The sequence below is a fragment of the Leptosomus discolor genome, chromosome Z (genome assembly GCF_034619465.1).
Source record: "Leptosomus discolor isolate bLepDis1 chromosome Z, bLepDis1.hap2, whole genome shotgun sequence".
In the NCBI taxonomy this organism is placed as follows: domain Eukaryota; kingdom Metazoa; phylum Chordata; class Aves; order Leptosomiformes; family Leptosomidae; genus Leptosomus; species Leptosomus discolor.
In genome coordinates, this window is record NC_141419.1 from 58,042,886 (window position 1) to 58,067,030 (window position 24,145).

At 39.6% G+C, this 24,145-nt stretch overlaps 1 protein-coding gene across 1 annotated transcript in view; it reads left to right on the forward strand.

The window, feature by feature from the left end:
- TTC39B (tetratricopeptide repeat domain 39B) overlaps positions 1-1,566 on the forward strand; it is a 28,828-nt gene extending 27,262 nt beyond the window's left edge. The window contains exons 16-17 of the mRNA XM_086479311.1: positions 342-458; positions 1,470-1,566. Coding sequence (XP_086335437.1) covers positions 342-458; positions 1,470-1,566 — 214 coding nt within the window. The remainder of the gene's footprint in view (positions 1-341; positions 459-1,469) is intronic.
- Positions 1,567-24,145: the final 22,579 nt, after the last annotated feature.

Here is a 24,145-nt window from a genome sequence, read left to right on the forward strand (position 1 = left end):
ATCTCAAGTTATCTTTTTGGATGGTTGGGGTTTTTTTGAACTGTAAGTCACACAACAGGGTCCCAGTCTTGGAATTGTGTTCATGGTAGCTTGGGTAACATACCACAGTACAAATAGGAAGTAAGAAAGAATAAATTCTTGCTCCTAGAAGGTCATGTTACAGTATTTTACATCCACTCTTTACAGATATGATTAGTGTTCACAGAGTTAACCAGTAAAAAATGTTCCAGAGTGTTTTCTCTCACCATGTCCTTTTACAAGCAGTGATTGCATTTAAAAGTTAACTGGTCACTTGAGGGAAGGTTGTAATTAACCACTGCTGTGTTTTTCTGGGTTTCTAGTGAGAAGCAAATAAAATATGATAGTTATTTGGTGCCATTCACCCTGTATGAGTTGGGTCTTCTGTACAAACAACAGGATGAGAGAGAAAAAGCAATAAGATACATAGAAGCTGCAAAGTAAGTGGATTTTTTTTTGAGTAACTTTAACAAAGATGGCGTGTGTGTTTTCTTCCTACCAGCCTCTTTGCAAAATACAAGTAATTATAAATCTGTGTTATTAACTCTGAAAAGTTGTGCAATGTAGTTGAATTCTACGGTTTCAAGAAACTCTGTCCTTCAGACACACTGGAGTAGACAATATCAAACAAGACTCAGTGTGAAGGGAAAATACCTCCTTTTCATTTAGGCTTTAGAGTTGCTGAGGCTCCACTGCATGCATGGGATCAAGCTGGAGAGTGCGGAGAAAGGATCTGTACCACCTCTGTTCCAGAGAGCAGCTGTGGGGCTTACTTCTGCTGCACTAAAGGTGTTAGTGGGAATAGGTTAAAAGCCAGTACACTTCTGACCACCTCCCTTTTTCCTTTCACATCCTGTCACAGAAGAGCAGAGGAGAGCTAAATTTACTGTGGAGCAGCATGTTCCCTTTATCTGTGGATTGTAGTATGGGGCAGAGTTTGCCTCTTGTGTGTCCAGAGAAGTACACCAATTATGCAGTAGTGTTGTAAATGTGAGCTAGAAAGAATCTCCTAAAAATTTTTTAGAAACATAGTAGTTTTTTGACTTTTGTTTGTTTGGATTACATAATGTGATTTCCCTGTGTCGTTACTCTGGCTGAGTTGCATTTTGAATCTGAACATACACTTACAGTTAATAGTCTTTCTTTTCTGTAGTCTTCTAGCTTGTCTTTTCACAGCAAACCAGTAGTTGTGAGGGCTGTTGAAATGATCAAAATAAGTGGAAGAGATGCTAAGACATGAATTCAGTTTATTAGGCCATTTAATTGTTAGTACTGGTATATGTCTGCTCAGTTTGTGGATGTAGCTTTAAATGTCTCATAACTCATCTGTGTATCCATCTCTTTCTTGTTGAAGGAATGAAGGCTGTTAACTTTGGTACTTCAGTGCAGGTATGAAGTAGAAACAATCCAAGTGAAAAATGGATTTCTTAAAATAACTTTATTGTTTGCAGAAACAACTACAAAGAATACTCAATGGAGTCCAGGTTGCACTTCAGAATTCATGCAGCGCTTGACAGCTTGAAGGTGTCACCGGCGTCAACACCTTGAGTGAAGAGGGATCCTTTTCATGCATACAATGCATACAATAGCCTGCACAATCTTTTTGCAATTTTTTTTAATCATGGAAAAGAAAAAAACTAATGCTTGTTTTGTCATCTCTGATTTGATATATGCCATTCCTTTAGACTGTTCTTTTTCTTTATAGTGCATATACTGTACTTGATATTTTAAAGAAGACCTTATATTTTGTTTGATAAAAATAATTTAGTATTTGACTTGACTGGGGGATATTTTAAACAAAGTTGTTGGTGCAATAAAGTTTAATGCAAACTCTTTATTTTTTATATGAAAACAGATGCTGGTTATGCGGTGGAATTGGTGATAACTTCTGCATTTTTTTGAACGTTCGGTTTTCTGCAGTGCATTTGAGACTTTTTTTGGCTCTGGAACAAAAGTGCAGTGTTTGCAGATAACCATACCTACATTTGGCATACCATATTCTGAAGTTTGTGTTCCAGAGGAGGAAAATGTCATCATCTTTGACTTAATTTCATTTTGGAAACAAAATGAACCTGTCTGAAGTGCAATACTTTTATGCTGTCAGATTAAGTTAGACAGGGCTACAGGTTGGTGTAGGCTTTGCAGATCTGTTCCACTCAAAATAAGTGGTTACAGGGGTTATTTTTCAGTCATAGAAAAGCAGTGCTACCAGGGACAGGGAGAGAGATCATGTATTGTATATTCTTGCTCTAAAGCAGAATCAACAGTCTTATGTTGTTCCTGACAGACTTGTTTAACCTGTTTTTTTTAAAAACAAACAAACAAAACCAAAAACCACAACAAACCCTTTCACTAATTGATATTTTGTAACTTAAGCAGGATGTCTTTCCCAGTGGGAGAACACTGGGAAATTTTTCCAGATGTCTAGTCCAAATAATTATTGACACAACTGAAACTGATTTTTTTTCCCATCTTCCCTGTCATGGATCTGGAGAAAGGATTGTTACTTTCCTTTTTTTTGAAGCACGTCTTTTAATATTTGAAGACTAACCTCCTTGTTGGTATTCTTTGTTTTTTGGATTCCAACCAAAATCAAAATCTGCAGAATTTTATTTATTTTCCTAACAATGGGAATTACTGCAAATTAATCATGTATCAAAAAGTTAATCTTAAATTTGGAGTTAAGAAAATATTCATATTCTAACCACAACTTTCTACTTTCTACCAAAAACATGTAATGAAATTGAGATACGTTTATCAGCGTGTGTGGTTTTTTCTTTTCTTACTAGCATGTGAACAGCAGTATCAAATTGAGTTTCCCGGTTAATTTTACATGCAGATTCTGCTAGCTGTCTATTCTTAAAAATAAAAACATACTTGATTTTTATTTAAGTATACACCAAATAACTGTTCTTTCTCTAATTATTGCAAAACTTGCCCATTCCCATATTTTACTAATGCCAGTATATTTTCTTCTGCATAGTAAATTCATATTAACTATGCTCCTGTATGTGATTCTCTGCCCTTAATCCCATCCAAGAAAAACAGAAGAAAAGGAATAGGTGAAAAATTTGTCTTCAGTAAACGAGTAACTGGAAGTTTCTGATTAAACAGTCAATATAATGTAAATGCTTTAGTTGCTCTTCTCAAGTGACTGAGAGCACAGCTTTCTTCTATGACGTTATAAATAACCAAGTTATTTAATTGCATATAAATCTGTAATACAGTGGCATACTTACAGGTGAAGTAAGACTTTAAAAATACTAGCTAAATAAACATAATGGGTCTTACAAAGTGGAAACATGATCCAGAGTCTGTTGTCTTCACTGTTTTGGATTTGTGCCTATTGTAAATGCATAACTAAATAATTGTGTAAAATTATACACATGTAGGTTTGAAGCTTAGGTACCCGAGACACTGAATCACTGATAAAATGCAGCATGCTTATTTTAAAATATATTGACTAGCTAAAGTAAAAAAGATATTTGTCTCTTTCTTAGCAGAGATTAGCATATGCAGCCAACTGACATCTTTAATTACTTGCCCATTTATACATATCTGATTATAAGCTGTAGGCAGCAGAAATATAATTCTGCAAGTTATATTTTCAGATGATACTTCTAATACCTCTTTGGGTATTTACATGTGCAGTTTAGGATTATTTTGGTTTAATGTGATTATTGGATTGTAACAATCAAATGGGACCTCTTCATTTTCTTGTGAAAGGTGGTGAAAGCAATTGCCGGTAAAACTTCCATAACTTGTGTTTCACATAGTAATTCATTCTACAGAAGAGTTAGAAGTGGGACTACAGACTCTTAGAGTGGAGCATGAAGTAGACTCTGATCTGTGGTTTCTGTGGGGAGTGTCTTACAGTTACTATTTGATGGGTGATTCGGGGTAGAAACAAAAAGTAAACAATGAGCTTCATTAGAAGCTGATTTTTTGAGAGTTTAGTGCAAAGTGTCATGCGGCAGTGTACTTTTTTTTTTTTTTCCCACAGATAATGATACTGACTGCAGAGAGAGTGAAAGAGAACTTTGTTTTCTTCAGTTCAACCTTACAAAGTCAATATTAATGCCCTGTGTATGTTACACTTTTCTCTTTTGGGTTCAGCCTTTTTTGCACTCATGCAGAAAACAGACATATCAGTGCAAATTTGCAATAACCTCTGTAGTGTTTTGATGCCCTGAGGTCCCCGGTGTAAGTACTACTCACAGCTTTTCTCCTTTTCTCTGCTGCTGTTCCAAATGTATTTGTTAGAAAGCCAGAGTGTTTCTTAGCTTTATTCTGGATTTTTTTTCCAACATTAACAGTGAAAATATAAATGTGTGAGTGATTTGTAACCCTTCACTTAAGGGAGGTCTCAGTAGAGCTGTAAAGATGTTTTGTTTTCCGAACACTGCAGAAGTGCATGTCTCCCTGATACAATGCATCATTGATGCAGTGTTATTTAGTATATTATGTCTAAGTTAAGTGATTTGTGGCTAAGAGTTCAGAGGAAAAGTCTGTGGTTTTTTCATTTTGGGTTTTTTTTTTTTTTTTTTTGCCACTGTATACTGTACTGGGCCTTAAATACAACTGATTTAGTCTTACTGCTCTGTGTAATCTTCACCTCACTTGTGTCCCATGTGAGTTTTGAATAATGTGCTGAAACTGCGCAAGGCTGAGTATTTACCTATGATGCTGTAACCTCTATTGATAGTAGTAGGAATCATAATATATACAAGAGTAAAGTTAAGTCCTTAGTTTAAGCAAGCAAGGCTAAACTTACATATACATATAGTTAAGTTATGACAAAAGGCCGTTCTGATCTTTGTGATGATAGATGTATATTTTTTTTAAGGTGAGAAATATAGAAGTAGCTGGGATATAAGGCAAATCTTCTCTTTGATTAAGAATTATCTACTTAGAAAATATTACAAAAAACTTCTTGCCAGTGCATATGATTCAAATGTTTAGTCTGTTGGTGAAAGATCACTGTATTAAGATTTTTAAGTCCTAGCTCACCACTTTTTAACAAAAATTGAAAGAAAATACATGTTAAAAGAAATCCGATTAAAGGTTGTTTTATACCTGTTCTAATACACATGGGTAGCAGTGTATTTAGCACCTTAGGGCCAGAAAAATGTACAATGATCAGATCCAGTTATGTTTCTGAAACACCCTGCCAACCAGTGTATAAAAGTAGTAATTTCTTGTAGCAAATCCAACTTAGACTTTGCAATTATTTTATTACTAATCTTAACGTTTAGTGTTCTGCTTCTGTATTTTCTTATACTGCATAGTTCAACAAAGAATGTTTATATTTGCGCTGGTGGTGTGGTTTATTTGCTTCTAAACTATTGAGTTTTGCACATGTTCATACCTGCTACTTGAGAAGAAACAATGTCAGAATAATGGAGCATGAGGGATGATGAAGTATGTTCTGGTTTTAAGAGCATGTAGAAATGTTCATTGTGATGCATTGGAATGGACTTTCACTTCAGAGGAATAAATCACTCTTTATGCTGTGCCACTGAGTGCTGAATTTGGCACCTGTATTCTAGTTGTGCATAAAGAACCTTCAGCTGAGGTTCATCAAAAAAAATAACAAAAAAGGCCTGATCTCAAGTTTAAACATGCTATCTTAGGCATAAAGCTGCTCTTATATAACCTGACTAGGCTGAGAGGTTATATAAAGCTAGCAAGGTCTAGGAGAGTATAAAGGGTCTTTTGAAATGTAGAGAGCAAATATAAAGTAAACCTCTTTGATCTCTGGTGAGAAATTAAGACTAGATAATACCTTTAAATGGTATAAAATACAGGAGGGATTAATAATTAACTCATTCTGTTATCAGTTATGTCAATAAATTCAGTGACAACTAGATGTGATGTACTCCTAAGTTGTTTTTTTTTTTAAATCCTGACATTAAAAACAGGGAGAAGATGGTATCTTTACATGTGTGCAGGGCTTGATTTTAGTAACATTTAGAAAAGTAAATGTTCAAAGTTATTTTTTAATGTTAAATGATTCCATAGTAGCATGTAATTTTACCTGATGCTCCCCAGTGAATAGGTCAACTTAATTACCATGGGTTGAATGGTGAGAATGGTGATTATGGTTATCGTAGAACAGAGACAGTAGGTAACTTAGCTCACAGAAAGGCAAAAGAATGGAGATGCTCCTGTACACTTGTTGCTGTCTCTAAGACACTAATTTACTCTCCATTATGAGACATACCATAGTCCAGAATAAAACCTTTGTAGCTAGAGTGCTTGCAGAGCATTTAATAAAGGAAGTGTGTTGAATAGAAGAAGAAAAAGAAGACACACTGAAGAAAGATACAAGCACAAAACCAGGAACTACATCTGCATTCATGAAAGCATTTGGGAGAAGTTATGTTACATTTATGAGTCTTAAGCTATAGTCATCTGATCAACACTTGGACTTCCTGTATTCCAGCCAGGGGAAGGATATCAGTGGTGCTGGGGACCTTAGCTCAGTTTGGTTGTTTGTGGTGGTTTTGGTTGTTGGTGAAAACGTTCTTTTTTTTTTGTTTTTAAATTCTAAGTCTTGTAATTTACTTATTTTTTTTTTAATAAATCCTATAGGACAGCTTTGTAAAGAAATTTAAGCATTGTCTCTCTGAACGTTGTAGTTTGTAGAAGAGTAGCCTCTGGAAAAAACCACAGCCTATGGTTAGCATAGCAAATTCTGTGTTTAATGAATGCAAAATTAAATATTCTCCTTTTCTACAAAAAGTAAGCACGTAGTCCCAGCCTATGGGGAAGCACATGTCAGCTGGTGATCACAGCTAGGAATGCCTTCCTAGATTTAGTCAGTCATTTAAAGAGATAACTTCTTCAAATGCATTAGCAGTAGGAGGCCTCTGCAGTCTGTGCCATGCTTTTGTACCATAAAAACTGTAGTTAGAGCATCCATGTTGAGTGGGCCAGATTCAATACCTACCTCATTTGAAGCCATAGGATGAAGAATACTCAGTGTTGATGACATGCCGCTGTGTGGGAAAACTGTTAAGATTTCACTGAAATACCATTTGAGAGATTAATATCCTAATATACTTGAGCATGTAAATGTGGATCTCAAAGCTTAATTTTCTCACTATAAAATGGTTATAAGACTATATTAAGGCAACTTTTCCTGAGATGCTTAAATGACCTGCTCTTACTTCAGTATCTAAAATCGGGGTGGAGGGATATCTAAAATTAGGTTAATGCTACTTACATAGCTTATGTTAGGCTTAACTTGTTTCAGAGCATTAGGAGATCTTCAGAATTAAACTTGATGTAGAAAAGAGGGCAGTATGAATTTACTTTTAATGCAGTTTTACTCAAGGGGATAGAGCTTATGTCCAGGCAAAACACAATGTCTAAATGTGCTGAGGTACAGGTATAAAACTTCATCTGAAACATCACCTTGATTAGATTGTTTATCTCTTTTAAGAGAGATTCTGTATTGCATGCATTGATGAACCTACTTAAACAATATTTGACAAAGGAATCCAGCTGCTGTTTAAAATTTTATATGGTTTAGAATGTGCGTGCTCAAGCTTTACTTTGATAAGATGCTTGCCTTAAATCTCTTTCCAGACTCTACAGTCACATTAATATAACTGCTTCAAATCAATTTGCATTTGTTTTTACATAGGAACATTCAAAACTTCCTATCATTGTTGACAATGAGAAAATGTTCCATGTTTATTCACCTACTATTCATTGTTTTATACACGTGAATAGAAGACAAATTGAAATAAAAGTTTTCACTTGTTTTTTGTGTATAATACAAATAAAGTTCAAAATCTGTTTATTTTCACAACCCAAACGGAAGGTGCTTCTCCTGTATTTTAAATGAATTTTACTAGATTGTCCATATTCTGTGGAAGCAGAATTATTTAATTTATTCCAATCAATAATACAGATAATACGATGATCTATTGCATAATGAGTCTTCAAAGTGGTAGCTGCTTTAAATCAGATTCTTGTGAACTGAAAGAAAAGGAAGGGGGCAGAAAGTGGAATGTGTTGTCGGAAGTTCAAGTTCTTGATAAAAGATGGAACAGTCAAACAGGATGGCACTTAAAAATGCAGTATACTCTGGAGGACAGTGACAATATGTATGTTTTAGCATCTATTGTATATGAAACAGCTTACAGAATATGCTGTGGCTGGTTTTCTTCAAACTAAGATTTTAATAGTTTAAGCGGAAGAAAATAAGCAAACCTTGCCTGAAAAGTGGAATCTGCAACTATAATACTTCATCCTGTTCACTTATCAAACAAGTCACCCTCCTTTAAAGAAATTAGAAGAAGAGCCAAATAAGCTAGCTTCACATTCTTGTTGCAAGTGAAAAGTTACTGCGTTGGTATCTCTGGGATTTCTGCAGTCATGCAATCTAAATTAAAACCAAATTAAAGTCTTTCCTTTGAAGTGCCACTTGGTGAATTGGTAGACCTTATATTATGACTGTTCCATTTTCTGTCTTTTTTTCAGTTAACTTACATTAAAACTGCTGTGTTTTCTATTTGATATGCTACTCAAATAGTATGTTGCAACAGAGATACCAATTGGTTTTGGGTCCACTGCAAAACTGAATTTAAATTTTACTGGCTGACATTAGCAGCTCAAAAATGTGAAGTTAACTCCTGCTTTCTGATACAAGCAAGTTTCCTTAACTTCAGGAATCTTACCTATGCACGAAACTGAGATTAGGTCTGCCAGTCTGAGTGCCCTCCAGTGTGTTGTCTGGAAATTTTGCCCAGGTGGACTTTGGAAACTGTTAATATGCCCAGTGTTTCTGGTGTGTGAAACCCAGCTGGAACAGCGAGAAGTTAGTCAGCAGCTGTTTTTCTTCTGGACACTTCTGAAGCTAAAAAGGAAAAACAGAGCCATTGCTTTGCTTTTATTTTTCTTCCTTAAATTTTTCGTTACTTGCCTGGGACAGCTGGGTTGGAATCCTATTCTTACCTGTCTGCCTGACTGTCTGAAATTGGTAGCAGAGCCTTCAAAGAAAAAGCTTTTGTCTGTCATTAGCATCTGTGCTCTGTGCTTCATAATGCTGAACCGAGATACTTGCTTGTCTTTGATAGCTGTAGCAGTTGCCCCTATTCGGGTGGGACAGAGTGTAGCCGTTAGGAAAGGGTCAAGGGAGAAAATGCAGGAGGAATGTAGGTGTGAGGGATAAGAGTGGGGTAGAAGTATGGATATATTGGATAGGGGTTTGTGTGGCAGCTGAACTGTTGATGTCGCATTAGACTGTGGGAACAGACAGAATGATGTGAAAGGATAAAGTAAGTGTGATTGTGATAGAAAGGTGTCAAATAAGAAAAAATATAATGCGGAATAATCACTTGCTAGCTTAAAGGCAGCAATATGATCCAGAGGTAATGCAGAACAAAACAGTTTTTCCTGCTTAAGAAAAGAGCTGATGAGGATAGACCTCCCATCAGGACAACTCTGGGAGAAGGAGCTGTGCTTCTCAGGGAGCTGTGGAGAGTGAATTCTCCTCTTAGAGAGACTATATTCAAAGAAACAATGTACAACTGCAAATCACAGTTTATACAAAGTAGTTATTTTGAAGTCCTTAAATCCTTCCAACTCCTGAAACCTAGAGGGCTGCTGATTTTGTGTAGTTCCTTGTTGACAATTGCAGAGAAGGCGTGTTTTGAGTTCTTGAATGATGGCTTTCTCTCTGTCATCAGTACAGCCTGCACAGGATTCTGTGCCTGTGTGAAAACCTTGCAGAACTATGACTAATGGCCATTTCTTAGGTTGACAGATGTCTAAAAAAACATACTAGGTTGTGGAAAAACATGGAAGTTTTGTAATGGCAGATACTCAACATTTAATGGTTTTAGGGTGGTTTTTTCCAAGTTAAATTGAGAAAATTTGCTTTTATCTTTATGAATTGTTGACTGACTTGGCAAGACTTTATTAAAAATTCATTGTGTCCATTCTGGGTTAGAACTAGAGAGTTATCTACATACAGATGTGAAGTGGGATTTATATATCCATCTGAACTTCGGGCATCTGTTGTAGGTTTCCTCAGAGGACCTCCAGAGAGGAAGGTTTAGGGCAGGTGTCTCAAGTGGGGATCAATACTGATGAGATTTAATGGCTAAATTAGATTAAGTTAACTACTATGAAAATAGTTGGTCTTAAATTGTTGCTTGCATTAGCTTGAGTGTAAAATTAGGGGGGGGGGCTCCTGTCCGCCCCCTTTTAAGGTGCTTCAGCTTCACTGACATTAACTGTAGGAAGGATCCTAGTATAAATGAGTTGCTGACAGCTCCAGATGTTCTTAACGCACCTACGCATGACCTTATGCTGCTATGCCACATTGGCAACTGTCAGGGATGAGTATGCCCGCAGGAGGGACCTGCTTAGTTTCTCTGCATGGGGCATAAGGAGATGGAGAGGAATGCAGACCATAAATTTTTCTTTCTACTTTGCCTGATAAATCAGTGTTTGACCAGCACGTATGTGCTGGGGGAGTGGGGATTTGGGGGTTTTCCTTTCCAGTTCTGTCTGTTCATGAAGTAATTGTTCTTTGCAGGGGGTAATGCAGTTATGATGGGTAGAAAGGCATCATCAGTTACCTATTTTAGGTGTGCATTAAAAAACAAACAAAACAGCTGGTGGTAACTTTGCGCCAGGGACTCTAGAATGAGCAGGGATGTTGCACAGTTTCAGAAATAATGGAAAACTCCATTCTTCATAGCTATTAATTTAATAAAAGCTCATATATCTTTAGCCAATTCGTGGTATGGAATAATTTAAGTGAATTTCAACTTCTGAAATGTGTTTTCCAATCCAGTAAATAATTAGCTGCATAGTAAAGTACATACCTCTCAAGGAAGAGCGCCTTTTGAATCAATTCAGTGGATCAATTTATGTAGCAATAGTCCCTATAAAAATGAGATGCAGTAGTGCAACGGCCATGTGGAAGTCATATTGCAAGATCTCTTCAAACAAAACCATGGAGAAAACACTGATAAGGAGCAGAGTAAAAAAATACTAGTGGAAGTAATTGCCACTTGATAGGCAACACAAAAAATCATATTCTTATTAAATTGTTTTTCTAGGCAGTTCTTTGTTTGCAGCATAATCCCTGCCCCCTCTGGAGAAGTATTTTTAAATGCAATGCATTTGTAAAAAATATCCCTGAAGATGTACCCCTGGAGAGAGCCCTAGTATTGTCTAGTAATCTTGGCAAGAGGAAATCTGTATGTGTTGCAGTAACATACTGCTTTGTGAATTTGAAGGTTTTTGGGAAGAACGTGTTGTGTGTAAATTTAGTCTGTTCTAAGTTTTAGTTGTAGCTTGTGATATTTTCGTAAGAAGTGTGGCTCTGCCAATAGGTGAAATTTTTTAGCAACGGTTAATTCCATTAGACTTTCATTAATTATCTGTTTACATGCACTGTTTTTAACTCTCAGGCTTCTCAACTTTGTTGCAAGATCTGAAGAAGCACATTACGTTAACAAGGGATTATCTCTGGGGCGAGACAGTGGGACTTTCAAGCAAAATCTTAAGTCTGAAGTTGGAATTCATTTGGAATAGAAAACATTGTTTTGACCAATTTAAAGCATGCAGTTATAACACTGAAATAACAGATTGAGGACAAATTTTTAGCTGGCATGTGTTGCTGTGACACCGTTGAAAGAGCTGATGACTCTTAAAGGACGAGTAGGGCTGGACTATTCTGTTTCTAGTCTAGTACCCTTTCTGCCAGAGAGTCTGCCACGTTGTATCTGTGCTGAACCGGAAGCACTGCTGAGAGGTGAGTGGAAGAGCTGGTCTACTGCCTGAAGAGTGAAGTATGTTCATCTGGAACGTGTTTCCAACATCCAATTCCATCATCTTGTTGCCCCAGCACACACACATTCTGCATTTGATGACTTGCATGCTGGCCTAATGTTGTCATAAACATGCAGTTAAGGTATCTCGGATGAATGGAGTACTTAAATAGTATTTTATCTAGGGACAGGTCAAGTAACACATGAATCCATTGTATTGTTAATTATTATAATTAAAAAAAAGAGACTCCGTCTCTTAGCTATTTCTGGGTGACTACTCAAGGAACATTTAAACTGTTCTGTTCCATCTAAATATTGGCAGCTGCTACCCAAGTTGCACGGTGGCAGCCTGGGGCAGTAGCCCCACTCAACCTCGCAAGAAAGACTTTGCATTGTAACTCCTACTTTAAATGCCACATAATCCACCATTATCTACCCTGTGCATCCTTATAGATTCCAGTGTACTTGGTGTGATCTGACTTGCTGATCATACTAATTGTGACTTCTATGGCCAGCTGCTACTCTAACACTGTAAAAAGTGTTTTACGTTACTGGAGAGGCTTTAGAAGTCTTGCAACACCTTGTGAAGAAACCAGGAGTTTCCAACGCTGCAGTGGCACCATCTGGAGTTTCACACCATGCCATTTAGCAGGGTTTCTTGGGGTAGTCTCTTCCTCCCCTTGCTGGCGCTGTGCTGACGTTTTTGAGGGACCTCATGTGGGCTACTGCCATATACCTCAGGCACTAGAAAACAATATATCATCAGCAAAACCTTGTTTAGATCAGTTTAACTCAAACAATACTGTTTCTGAAAACAAAACTAAAAAAACCCAAATAATTAAAAAAAAAAAACCCCAAAACCCACAAACCCCAAACCAACATCTCTCAAATCTTTCTGGAAACTGGGCTTCCAGGTGAGCTGGCAACCGATGACATCAGAGGCTGTTTCATTCCGAAAAGGCTGAAATTTTTAAGGCATAAAAAGTTCATGTTTGTTCAAGGATCTGAGGTATTTTCAAATGGTTTTAAGTATTTTCTCATCGAAGTCTCCACATCATATAATGTTTTTGTGAGTCATGAAGTGTCTGTGAACACTTCTGTTACAGAGTCTGGCTGAAGCTGTCTTCTCAGATGTTCAGGAGGCCTTGAGGGACAATTCTAGGTAAGAAATATGAAGCCAAAGCCCCCTTGAAATACCAGTTTCTGGATGTTGGAGAATAATTAGGAAAACATTTTATGGTACAAAACCAGCTGAGAATCAAACAGAAACTGATTATCTGGGCTCAAGTTTGTCTATACTTTAAGCTTTTTGAAAGGTCTGTTCAATCTCTTAACTCAGTAAGTGGCTAATTTGTCAAAGGATAAGCTTTTGAAGAAAGCTAGATGGAAGGGCATTGAACTCATTTTGTTTGAAAGCAAATGGATTGTTTTATTGCAGAATGAGATTTTTGTGTTGCTGACCTTCTGGAAATTCAGCCAGTTCAAGCTGTATTACTTCTTTTTGGTTCATGTTGTTAGTAGCTTGCACAAGGTACATTTTATTAAATTGCAGTGTCATTAGGGAATGTTGGATGAGGAGAACGTGATTACAAAACCTAGAGGCTGAACACCTGAGAAGAGACTGTGCCCTGTTCTCATGACAAAAGCTGACATCCGACTAGCTTATGCAAGGGTCCTTGCAGCTTTGTCCCATCACACAGTTCAAAGTAGTAGGGTGAACTGCTAGGAGTATGAGTGGAATATCAGTGAACCTGCAAAATTAAAAGAAAAGTAGCACAAAATGCAGCTTTAATGAAGAAATTTTTTTTACGTTGGGAAAAAAAAGTCCTGTTCCTTTTCCTAATGCATTTCTCCTTCTTTCCTTCCTAATATTCCTGTGGATATTCATAAGATTTTTGATTTAAGAAAATTTATTGAAATGCATTTTTGAATGGACTTGAACTTCAATCTGTAACAGAGTTGCTTTGGGAGGTGTTTGTCTTTAAAACATGTAAGATATTCTGTATATGATTTTAGGCCTGGAATGATACTTAGCACTGCTATAAAAAGCATTTCTTGTTCATGATCTCACTGGTCTAATCTTCTACTGAATGAGCCTTACAGTGCAGCTTTTCACATCACCTCAGATTTGGCTTTTAGTTTTTTAACCAAGATTTCCAACTCTATTAGCCTGTGTTTAGTTTCTGTTTTGTTTAAGATGGCATCTGTTTGTCAGCTAGGGTCTGAGGATTCCAGAGAGTTACTTTTCTTGCTTTTCCCTACACCTCATTTGTTCTTTAATATTTGTATTTTCTTTATTTTACATCATACGATGTTTAAGAGCACGTATGAAAACAGCTCTTTGCCAACAATCACGATACTGTGTCTGAGCCTTTTAAGGGCCAAATTCTAATGCACAGATACGTGCATTTCAGTTCCTTCAAAACCAGTGAAATTGTCTCTCATAAACTCGGGAAAGGGCTTAGATCTAAACAAAGTAGGATAAAACACCTGGCAGTGGGGAGGAGTGTTCACTGCTGCTTATTTATTTACAAAGAGAAGATACCTTAGTGACAGATGACCCTGAACATGTGTCACTTAGGATAGTTCCTTTTAAGGCTTGGAGATAGGGGTTTGAGCACTATGCAATTCAATCCCGGCAGAAAGCATGGTGGAAAGAAGTACCTGGCAGGAAAATAAGAGTTACAGAATGGAGATTTGTTTCCTCAGTCTTACTCTGTAGGCGCCTTGTCCAGCTGTTGTGGTGGAGAAGAGGCCCCTTGTCACTAGCAGACTTCGCCCTCATTTTTTGGACTGATGCCTTCTATGGGTCTGGACCATCCCAGGGTTCATATCTGGAAGAGAGAAGCTGGGAGGGGTGGTGGTCTTGCTCAATGATAATTTCCTGCCCCCCTCCTCTATATCCTTTGCCCACCCTCAGCAAGACCCAGTTATCTTCTCTTTCTTCTCCTGACTCCATGAAGACTCAAAACTAAATCAGCTGGCTTCGACACAGCTCTCCTCCTCTGTTAGGTAGGTGGAGGGACCAGGTGGTGCACATACAGTCCAGCAACTCACAACGCAGGGGAAGAGCAGTCTGTGTTGAAGATGGGAGCACCAGAGGTACAGTGTACAGCAAGAGGAGCAGCCCACATCCTGGGCACTCAGCTGTGCCTGGCATGGGTTCACATTCTCTCCAGGGTGGCTGTGTTGAAGTGGCCCTGGTTAGTGGCAAAGATGCCTTGTGAGCAAGAGCAGGGGCAGGTGCGAAAACAAAGATGCCAAACTCTGCAAGATAACTCCATTAAAGAAAAAAGACCTGAGAACACTGTTTGCTACCACAGACCTGTTTTTGGCAGCAACACATTTGTAGAAGCCCTCAGGCACACCAGACCTCAGGCTTAGTCTATCAGGTAGGTTGCTGCATGGAGGTAGCACGGAGTAAGCCTTCTTGCAGCTGGGCAGTCACGATCACGTCTGCTGGACAGAGTTCACACTGGGAACTGGAGAAGTTGAAGAACTACCCAAGCAGTTTCTCTGGTAAGGCTTTCCTCTGAGCAGATCACCGCAGGCTTGCAGTCTTTCCAGGCTTGAACTGCAGCATTGGCACCCGGCTAGACACAAGGTGTTCTGCCAGCAGGCATTGCATTAGCCATCTCTCTTGCTCTCAGAGCGTTTAAACTGAGACAGCAGTAGCAAAAATAACATTGTGAACTGGCTGAGCTGCAGAGCAAGAGGTAAAGGATTGCCAAAACCAGCCAGGGGGCCAGCAGAGAAAGCCAGCTTTTCTGTTGAATGTGGGGCAAGCCACCACTGGTGAGAATAACCTAGTCATGGTCCCCCACCCCTGTGTCCAGCGCAGGGAAACCCAGCAGCAGAGCCTAGGATTGTCCCAGTCCCAAAGAATGTCCAGGACTAGCAAGGACACAATGTTCCTTCCCACTGTTTCCTCCTCAAGCTTTGCAGGTGGATAGGATAGATGATATATAGAAAATTATAGCTTTAAACTTATGTTTAAAAAAACCTGCACAGTAACAGCAAGTACTGTTTTTAACGTGTGAGAGGGCAGTCCTGGTAGGGCTTGTGGGTGATGTGGCAATTTTCCAGTGACAGATACAGGTGTTGAAATTAGGCTTATTAGTAATTAGACTTGATCTTATTCTTGAAAGTGCTCTGTCTTCCAACCAGTCACCAGAAAGAAATCAGAGGTGAATGAAGTTGATTTGTCACCTGCTATGGGGGTGTGGATGGTTGCATCTTTACCAAAGGTTAGGCCTTGCATGGGAAGGCAATTTCAAAATGCAGTTAAATAATTTATTTTATGTTTAGAAAAGTGATGTATCATTATTGGTCAGAGAGAAGAAAACCCATGCACAATATATTTCTAAAAGGAAAGAAGCATTTTGATCTAGAGGGGCTTTAGGGCAGTTTTATGACCAGTCAGACAAAATCTGAGTAACCTCACAGAAGAGCTGCCAATGATGCTCCTGCTACTGGATGCTGGGGCAGAGGTGGTGCCAGGTGGTACCCACTAGCTGTTCCCATGCCAGGGCTGCGAAGGTGCTGCCTGGGCTCTCACCAATGCCAGGGAGAACACCCCAGTCTCCCTGACCACGGCAGAGGCAAGACTGACAGGAGTACAGTAGAAGCTGCAGGCTTATTGTGCTGCCCCAAACTGCAGCGGCCAGGCAGCAGCTCCTGGGCAGGGACCCTGGACCACCACCAGTCACATGATTAGCAGCCTCTCACGTTTGTTTTTCTCTCTTCTAAGCTGATCGCCTGGACTACCCTTAACTTATCTTAAGTAAATAACCTAAGTCACCTGATGAGCACCTCTAGGAAGGGAAACACTCTTCTCCCCAGGGAAAGCGAGGACTGCCAGGAGCTATCCGCTCCCTTATCAACACAAACAACAAAGAAGGACTGTGAAATTACAGAGAAAAAAGGGGTTGCACTTTACAGAGGCTAACTGGCATGGGGAATACAAGATGCTGTGGGATTTATTTCTCAGGATGTGAAAGAAATGGCTATGGCCCTAACAAGATTAGCAGAAGTTGAGAAATGTTTGCAGTGTTGTAGAGGACAATGTTCTGATCGTTGCAGAAGCAGTTGGAGGACTGAATGCAGTCAGCTGCAGGTTATAGAGAAACACTGTTTAAAGAGGAAACAGCAGTCTCAATAGCAGAAAGCAAGATCTGGAGATTAAAGGCATAATAAAAGTCCTATTGGTATCACCAAGATAACATATCTTTAAGAACTGGTGTCATGGATTCGTGATTCCACAGCTGTAAACTGGTAATTACCATGTTGGCTGCAGATACACAAGGACATGACAGGAACAATACCGTATGAGATGACATTTTGACATAAGGTCTGTAGCCCCGTAGACATAGTATCTGCACAGAGCTGCCATATGGGGCTGGCCAAACTTCTTTGGACATTTATGGTGTCAAGGGTAATGACATCTCTCAAGTTACATCAGAAGGGGTAGTTGAGGCAGACAGAGATTGTTTTCAAACTTCTCAGACTGTCTTATGCATTGGTCATTTGGATCTCATGCAATTCACACGTGGGGTCTGTGCCCATTTTGGAGCAGAGCAGGAGCAGAACTGAGGTGGGCATGTAGATGCTGAGCCTGATGCTGGGACTGGGCTTATGGTCCTGATGTATTCATGTCCTGCACCACAGGAGAGAAAGCAAGTGTTGCAAAACCTTGCTGTCATTTTCCTACCAGGGGATTCCAGGTAGGTGCCCTAAATGAGAAAGGAATGTAAAACAAGGGCTACTGAGAAAATAGCTGTGCATGCTGTGACCGTGGAGGGCATCATAGCAGAACCCAGAGACACTACATCTCCTGACTGCCAGCACCTTGCTGTGCTTGCTACCTTGCATGAGAGCCAAGAAAGTTACAGAACTGTGTGTGATGTGGAAGAAATAAAGTAGACCTGCAAGAAATATTAGATAATAAACCACCAGGACCAGATGGGTATGCAGCTGATTTTATGGGCCATTCTGAGACAAATCACTTCGAATTGTAAATGAAGTTTGTTAACGCACTTAAGAAACAGGATGTTTTGCCCTAACTTCATTTAGCCCACCAGGAAGAAAGCCAAAGAAGTATTGAGTGTACAAATCTATTTCATTATCTTGCATTGACTATGATAGTGTTAATAGTAATTGCTATTAGATTAGGGGCCAATGTTACAAGATTTTCTCAGGACAAGTTTGCTAGAAGCCACTGCTCTCTTGATCATAACATAAAGTGAGTATACGAGCTTTGCTGGTGCATAACAATTTGATTGACCAGGAGCATCTCAGCAGGGACTTCAGTTTACCTCCTGAAAAAGGAAGACACTCGCTCAACCAGTCACTCTGTCAAACTACATATTGGAAGAGCAGTGATTGCCCTTTTCCATGGCTGCTTGAGGAAGTGGAGCACGCTCATCTTGCATGTGTTGAAGATGATGACACCTTGCATTGGTGGCTCCATGGACTCCACACAGCCTTGATGAGTGCAGGTGCGGGGCTCGGAAAGTGCTGACATGGCTGTTCACAGCAGTGGACACCAGTTCAGTGTATAGTGAATTATGCCTTTGTGCAGAGCTAAAAGTACACTGGGCATGCAGTAGCTCGGATCAAGTAGCGTACAACATTCTCGGTGCCTTGCAATAATAATGATTTATTGCCAAGAAGTATTTCTGGGTTTTAGGTAGTGCCAGTCAAACCCAGATTTTCTGTCTGTGTAAGATGCAATATATCTGCACATATATTCATGTGGGTGATAGTCTGCAGAACTGCTTCTGTCAGAGTGGATGGCTTTGAATCACACTATCCGGTTACCAGAATTTGCGTCATTGTTCACCATCTTTGTTGTACGTGTATTTCAGGTACAACTCTGTATTAACATGTATTTTATATGGTATCAGTTGCTGTGGTGTATATATAGACATTCATGAGAAACATACATACATATAAATACATATGCACATATATATGTATGTATATATCCTATTTAAACATTTATTTAAAATAAATGAATAATTATTCTATTTAGGCATAATTTCATATAATGATGTCAGCCTTAGAATTACGAATTTTTGGCTGCTTGGAGAACACTTCTCCCCCATTAGTGCTTGCTCTGTAGTTGAAGCACAAGCACTGACACAGAGAGGTTTATTGCAGGAGAGGAGTACAGCCCAGACTGAGCCCTCAGATGGCCACAGGATCACTACCATATGCTTGGGCAGAGGTACTCATCTGCTACAGACGTCTTGTGTTTGCATTTGATGCGAGATGTCCCTGGGAGCTTTGATGGTCCTTAGGCTTTCCAAATTCAAATGGGAGCCCACCTGGGAGCAGCCAGTGCTGATGATTTCTGCCCCAAAGGCAGGGAGATGAGCTCTGCTGTGAAGCTGTTGCTCTCTGTTGTGCCAGGCAGCAATCTCTTCTGCAGATGGGGAGTATTATTTTGATGAGTCTTTATTTATGCCCTGGTGACAAAATGCAAAGGAGCACCAGGCTGGGCTCTAAGTCTTCTGAAGCTTTTACATTCAGATTTTTTCTTTCTTTTTTTTTTGTGGCTCCACAATTCAGTTGTATACATATTTTACCTACATGAATTTGAAACAAGAGAAACCTTTTCATAATCAGTGATGTCTCCATGATCTGTGTAAGGACTCTACGTGTTGCTCTGAGATTGTGTACATGCCATGTGTTTCATAAAAAGCATACTGAGGAGTTTTCTAAACCGCAACAGATATTTCTAAACTTTAACAGGTAGTATTTCTCATATGCCTCCTGTTGAAAAGACAGACTCTGATTTTATTACTGTACTTACAGGTCTTTGAAGTTAATAACAGTTACCAGTATGATTTTAGAAATGGCTACAGTGTGACTTTTTATTACCTAGTATTTTATGACTTAGGACATTGCAACACCTTGGATCTCTATGAAATTTTATGTTCCCTGCAGAAGCTGGGAGTCTTTTTTTTAAGTCGTTTCTTGGTTTGTAAGACAAAATCTAGGACTGATTCAGGATAAAACATTGTTTCTAAGGCTTTGTGTATAAAGAATGAGGAGGAGAAGTATTTCAGGTGTTTAAACTATCCATTGTCAGCTGTCTAGAAATGTCCAGAAGCCTTTATGGCCATAGTTTCCAAGAGCGAATATAGCTATATCATGTAACAGTTTCAGCACAATTTGTTTACTTTTTCCTTTTTTAATTTTTTTTTCTGCTGTTGCTGTGCTGTGGTTTCCTCAGTAGGTGGCAAACTTCGCAAGCTGTAGCTGGATGAATTTCTTTTGCAGGCCTTTATACCTCAAATAAAGTAGCGTGTGCTGGTAAAACTTTGCTTGGACCTCATCCAAATAATATTTGCTTTCTTTCAGTTGCAAAAAAGGAAACATTATTGCCCCTAACTCAATCGTTTTGTTTTCTGGGCTGATCTGTGAAAAGCCTACAGAAGCTGCAATGGTGTATTTAATTTTTGTGTGTAGTGCTTTCGGACTGTTGAGTAAACAGCAGGGAAAATGCCCCTTTTTTGCTATTTAGAAAAGAAACACCTCACATCAACTCCATTCATGAAAAACTGGCCTGGTTTGTTGATACCATAGAACAATCATTAGTTAAAATAAGAAAAATAGCTGCCATTTCTTTCTGTATAATAAATATCCTCTGGTGCTACCATTTATTTAGGATCATTATTAAATGTGAGGAGAGAACTTCACATTCTTCACACCATAGAAACAAGGGTGACCTTCAAGAAACTTTAGAGGTCCCTCCAGCATATAAGCAAAAGGAATCCCGTGTTTCAGCAACTGTATAATCTAGTTTCAATTAGTGATACAGAGTAAGTAGCTGGGTGGTACAGAGAGCAGGATCTACCTTGAGATCCCAGCAGGTTTTTTTTTCACTCATGGACTGGTGGCATTTCTACTAAGCATCAGTGTGCTTTGCAGAGAAACTGGTGTCTCAGGAAGCATTTGAAAGGAAACAAAATGGACATCTGATACATAAGGGCATAAAGAAAGGAGTTTAAAGTATAAGGGCCTCTGGCAGGTTGGCCTGACTCTTATCAGAAACTCTAGAAGTATTTGTTGTCACGTTTACAGTATAAGACATTGTGCAGTTAATTTAAATATAATTTTGTACAGATGCTTGTTCTGTAGTGTTTCTTACAGCATGAAGAGAGAGTGATGAAAACTGGAGAAACAAACACAAGGAGCAACAGAGAGATTTTAATATCAGATTTGAAAAGAACTGGAGAGCTTCAGTAGTTCGGAGGACAGTTCAGTGGAAACTGTTGTTGCAGCTGTTAGGCTTACTTTTAATGATACTGAATTTAGACAAAGAACAAAGCCCCTCTATTGCACAGCAAGTAAGTCCTCTGTGGGAATGTTTCTGGGTCTGTGAAGCAGCGATTGCTTGCTCATTGCAAGCAAGAATGAAGTGCTTTTGGGGGGAAGATTGAAACCAGTTGGATGGGTAAGGTACTGTGGTCTGAACTGGAATTTGCTCTTCTGAGTGGTTATGATGACGAGCTGTGCATCCAGGAGCAGGTAATTTCATTACTTTGTGTCTCTATTTGCACTGCCAACCATGAGGTCCTGAAACAATAACAAAGTTTTTTTTAAAATCTGACATCTGCTTTCTGAGCTGGAAGGCCTGGTCCTGCAGCGTTCACATAAACTGAGGAAAGCACATTGGTTTTCTGTGGGAGAGCTCTCTTATTGTTCTCCTCATCCTTGGATCAATGACTTACTCTCCTTTGTAATCCCCACCCTCCCTTATCTTTCTTCATCCTCCCACCTGCATCCTCAGTAAATCTGTTAATGTAGTCACCTGGTGTGATCATTTTCACCATACAATACCCTGTTTCCTATTTCCTAATTTCTGCTATGACTCTTGCTCTGCATGTTCCCCATATAACCTGTTGAGCCTGTCTGACCTTGTGGTCCTCTTAATCTTGTTATCCCCTGAGGTTTAAGGCGAGATTTCATCTCCATGCTCTGGCCCTATTGCTTCCTTCTTTTTTTTTTTACCATGTGCTCTCTGCATGCACCCACCTCCTCATTTTTTCATCTATGCCCCCAGTTTGTGATGTGGCAGCCATCTTTCCTGGGGGAAAGCTGGCTCCTAACAAAGCAAAGCAAAACAGTAGGAGCTTAAAGCCTTCCTGAGTAGGCATAGGCAACTTTATCTTAGCCCCACTGGAGCCAAAATGGGACACCAAGACTCTTTTCAGTAAGGAAAAACATTGTTATTAATTACCGGTCCAGTGTAACACTGGAAGGAAAATATGCCTCTCCTAATCCGTTAAGAGGGGCTCAAAGCACAGCAGTGGAGAAAGGTTTTGATATAGTGTTCCTCAAGGTCTGCCTCTGACTGTCCTTATAAGAAGAAAAAAAAAGCTTGAACTTTATAACTCACCACCTGGGGAAAAGTGGAGAACAAAATGATGCCTGGATATCATGATTTGTCATGTCTGCAAGCATCTGGGACACCAAGCCAGAAGGGAGACCATGTCCTTTCAGGGTGATCCCTTGCAGCCAGCTGTGGAAGATGAAGGAAGAAGGTGAGCCATCTCTATCTGACCTGGCTAATACAGTCAGGTTGTCAGGCAAGTTGAAGAAGACACATAAAGGCATGAGGAAAACGGATATCAAAGCCAGAGAGTGGCAGAAATGTTAGGGATGAAATTCAGGGAAGAGTGGAAGCAGATTGAGCTGCACGTACTGAACTGAGTGTAGAGAAAGAAGCTGGTAAGGAAGCACATCCATTGTGGAGCTCATGCTAAGAACCATGTCCCTTGGGAAGCCGAGCGGTGTCTTGGGCAATACAATATGATTTATAGGGTGGAAGGAGATGGTGGGAACAGTGGGAAGGAGAGAGACTGAACATAGCTTAAAATATTTTCCTGAGAGTTTAGCTGAAATATACTTACCTGGCCACTGAAGTTCAACAAAAAGTGCTTGGGTTCTCTCTCCACTTGTTGCTGGCACAACTGGAGGCCTGGCCCAGTGTCCCTCTGAGAAGGCTGAGCCAAGGACCATGCTGACCAGCAGCACAGAGGGCTACCCAAGCTCAGCCACTATCACCATGCATGCCTACACCACGCTGCTCATGTCCTTACTGCTGGGCCCTAGGCAGGAGCGAGGGGAGGTGCACAATGCAGAGGCTGCAGCTTCAGATCCTTGCAGCGTAGCACCGTAGCTGCGGGAGGCATCAGCCCACCCAGGCTGTGCTAGAGCCTCGTATCCCCTGACATAAGGAAGTATGAGGCTCCAAGGGTTTAGGTCTGCCTCCTCTCACATTAAAGCCACTTAGAGAACTTTGAAAGTCTAAAAAAGAAGAGAGAAAGTAAAAATACTCTTGGAAGATTATTTTGTTAAGTGTTGTAGTTTCTTCTCTCTTGTGCTACAGAGTGGATAAATTTTTCTCCAACTGCTACCCCGAAACAGGCAAATGGCTGGTCTAAGTCCACCTCAGATGTCTTTGCCTGGTTACACAGACCGGACACCTGTGACCTCCAGGAGCACACAGACTCTGGGCTTTTAAGAAGCAGCAGACTAATGTGTGCCTCTTCAGAAAAAGGGCTGTTAAATATTCCTAAAGGGGCAACATGATGCCAGAAACATCTCAAGAGGAAAACAACTACTTTTTCCTCTGTTTCGTTTTAACTGGTAAATATTTAAGGAAAGTGCAAAGTCTCACTGAGGGATGTTTCATGGGGATATACAGTACCAATGAAAAGGAAAAGAAGAAAGACCATGATCTGCTCTGCTGGTCAAGACAACCAGTACTTCACAAGGAGCTGACTCAGCTGGGCCTCCCCTCCCCTGTTGCACAGAGTTGACTTTTGGGTTGACTTTTAGAGCTAACATTAATAGCGTGGTTCCTTCACCTCCCCAGCCTGTGCTTGTCAGCAGAACAAATTGAAGCAATTTGCCCTGCCCTCATAGGTCAGGATCTCCAAAAGGGCAAGTGCTTGTAACACTTCTTCCCTAATTTCACTATCTACCTGGCCTCATGCTTGCATCTGCTACACTGCTTTATCAGTATAGCTTTGCAGAAGAAAAAAGGACCTTAAGTAAGTGCAATATGAAATCAGGCTTTGTCTATTCTTTTACTGTCATTTTCTCTAATAGTTTATTTACTTGTCCAGTCACTTGGGCTTCAAATTGTTAAAAAACATATAGGCTTTTCAGTTCCTCCTGGGCATCAGCGATCTGTGTGAATTAAAACAACTTCTGGCGCAAGACCTTACTTTGCTGCCGGAATGGCCATATGAATTCCCCATTGACTGGGATCTTTGCAGGATACAACAGCTAAGCAAAGTTGACAAGAATCT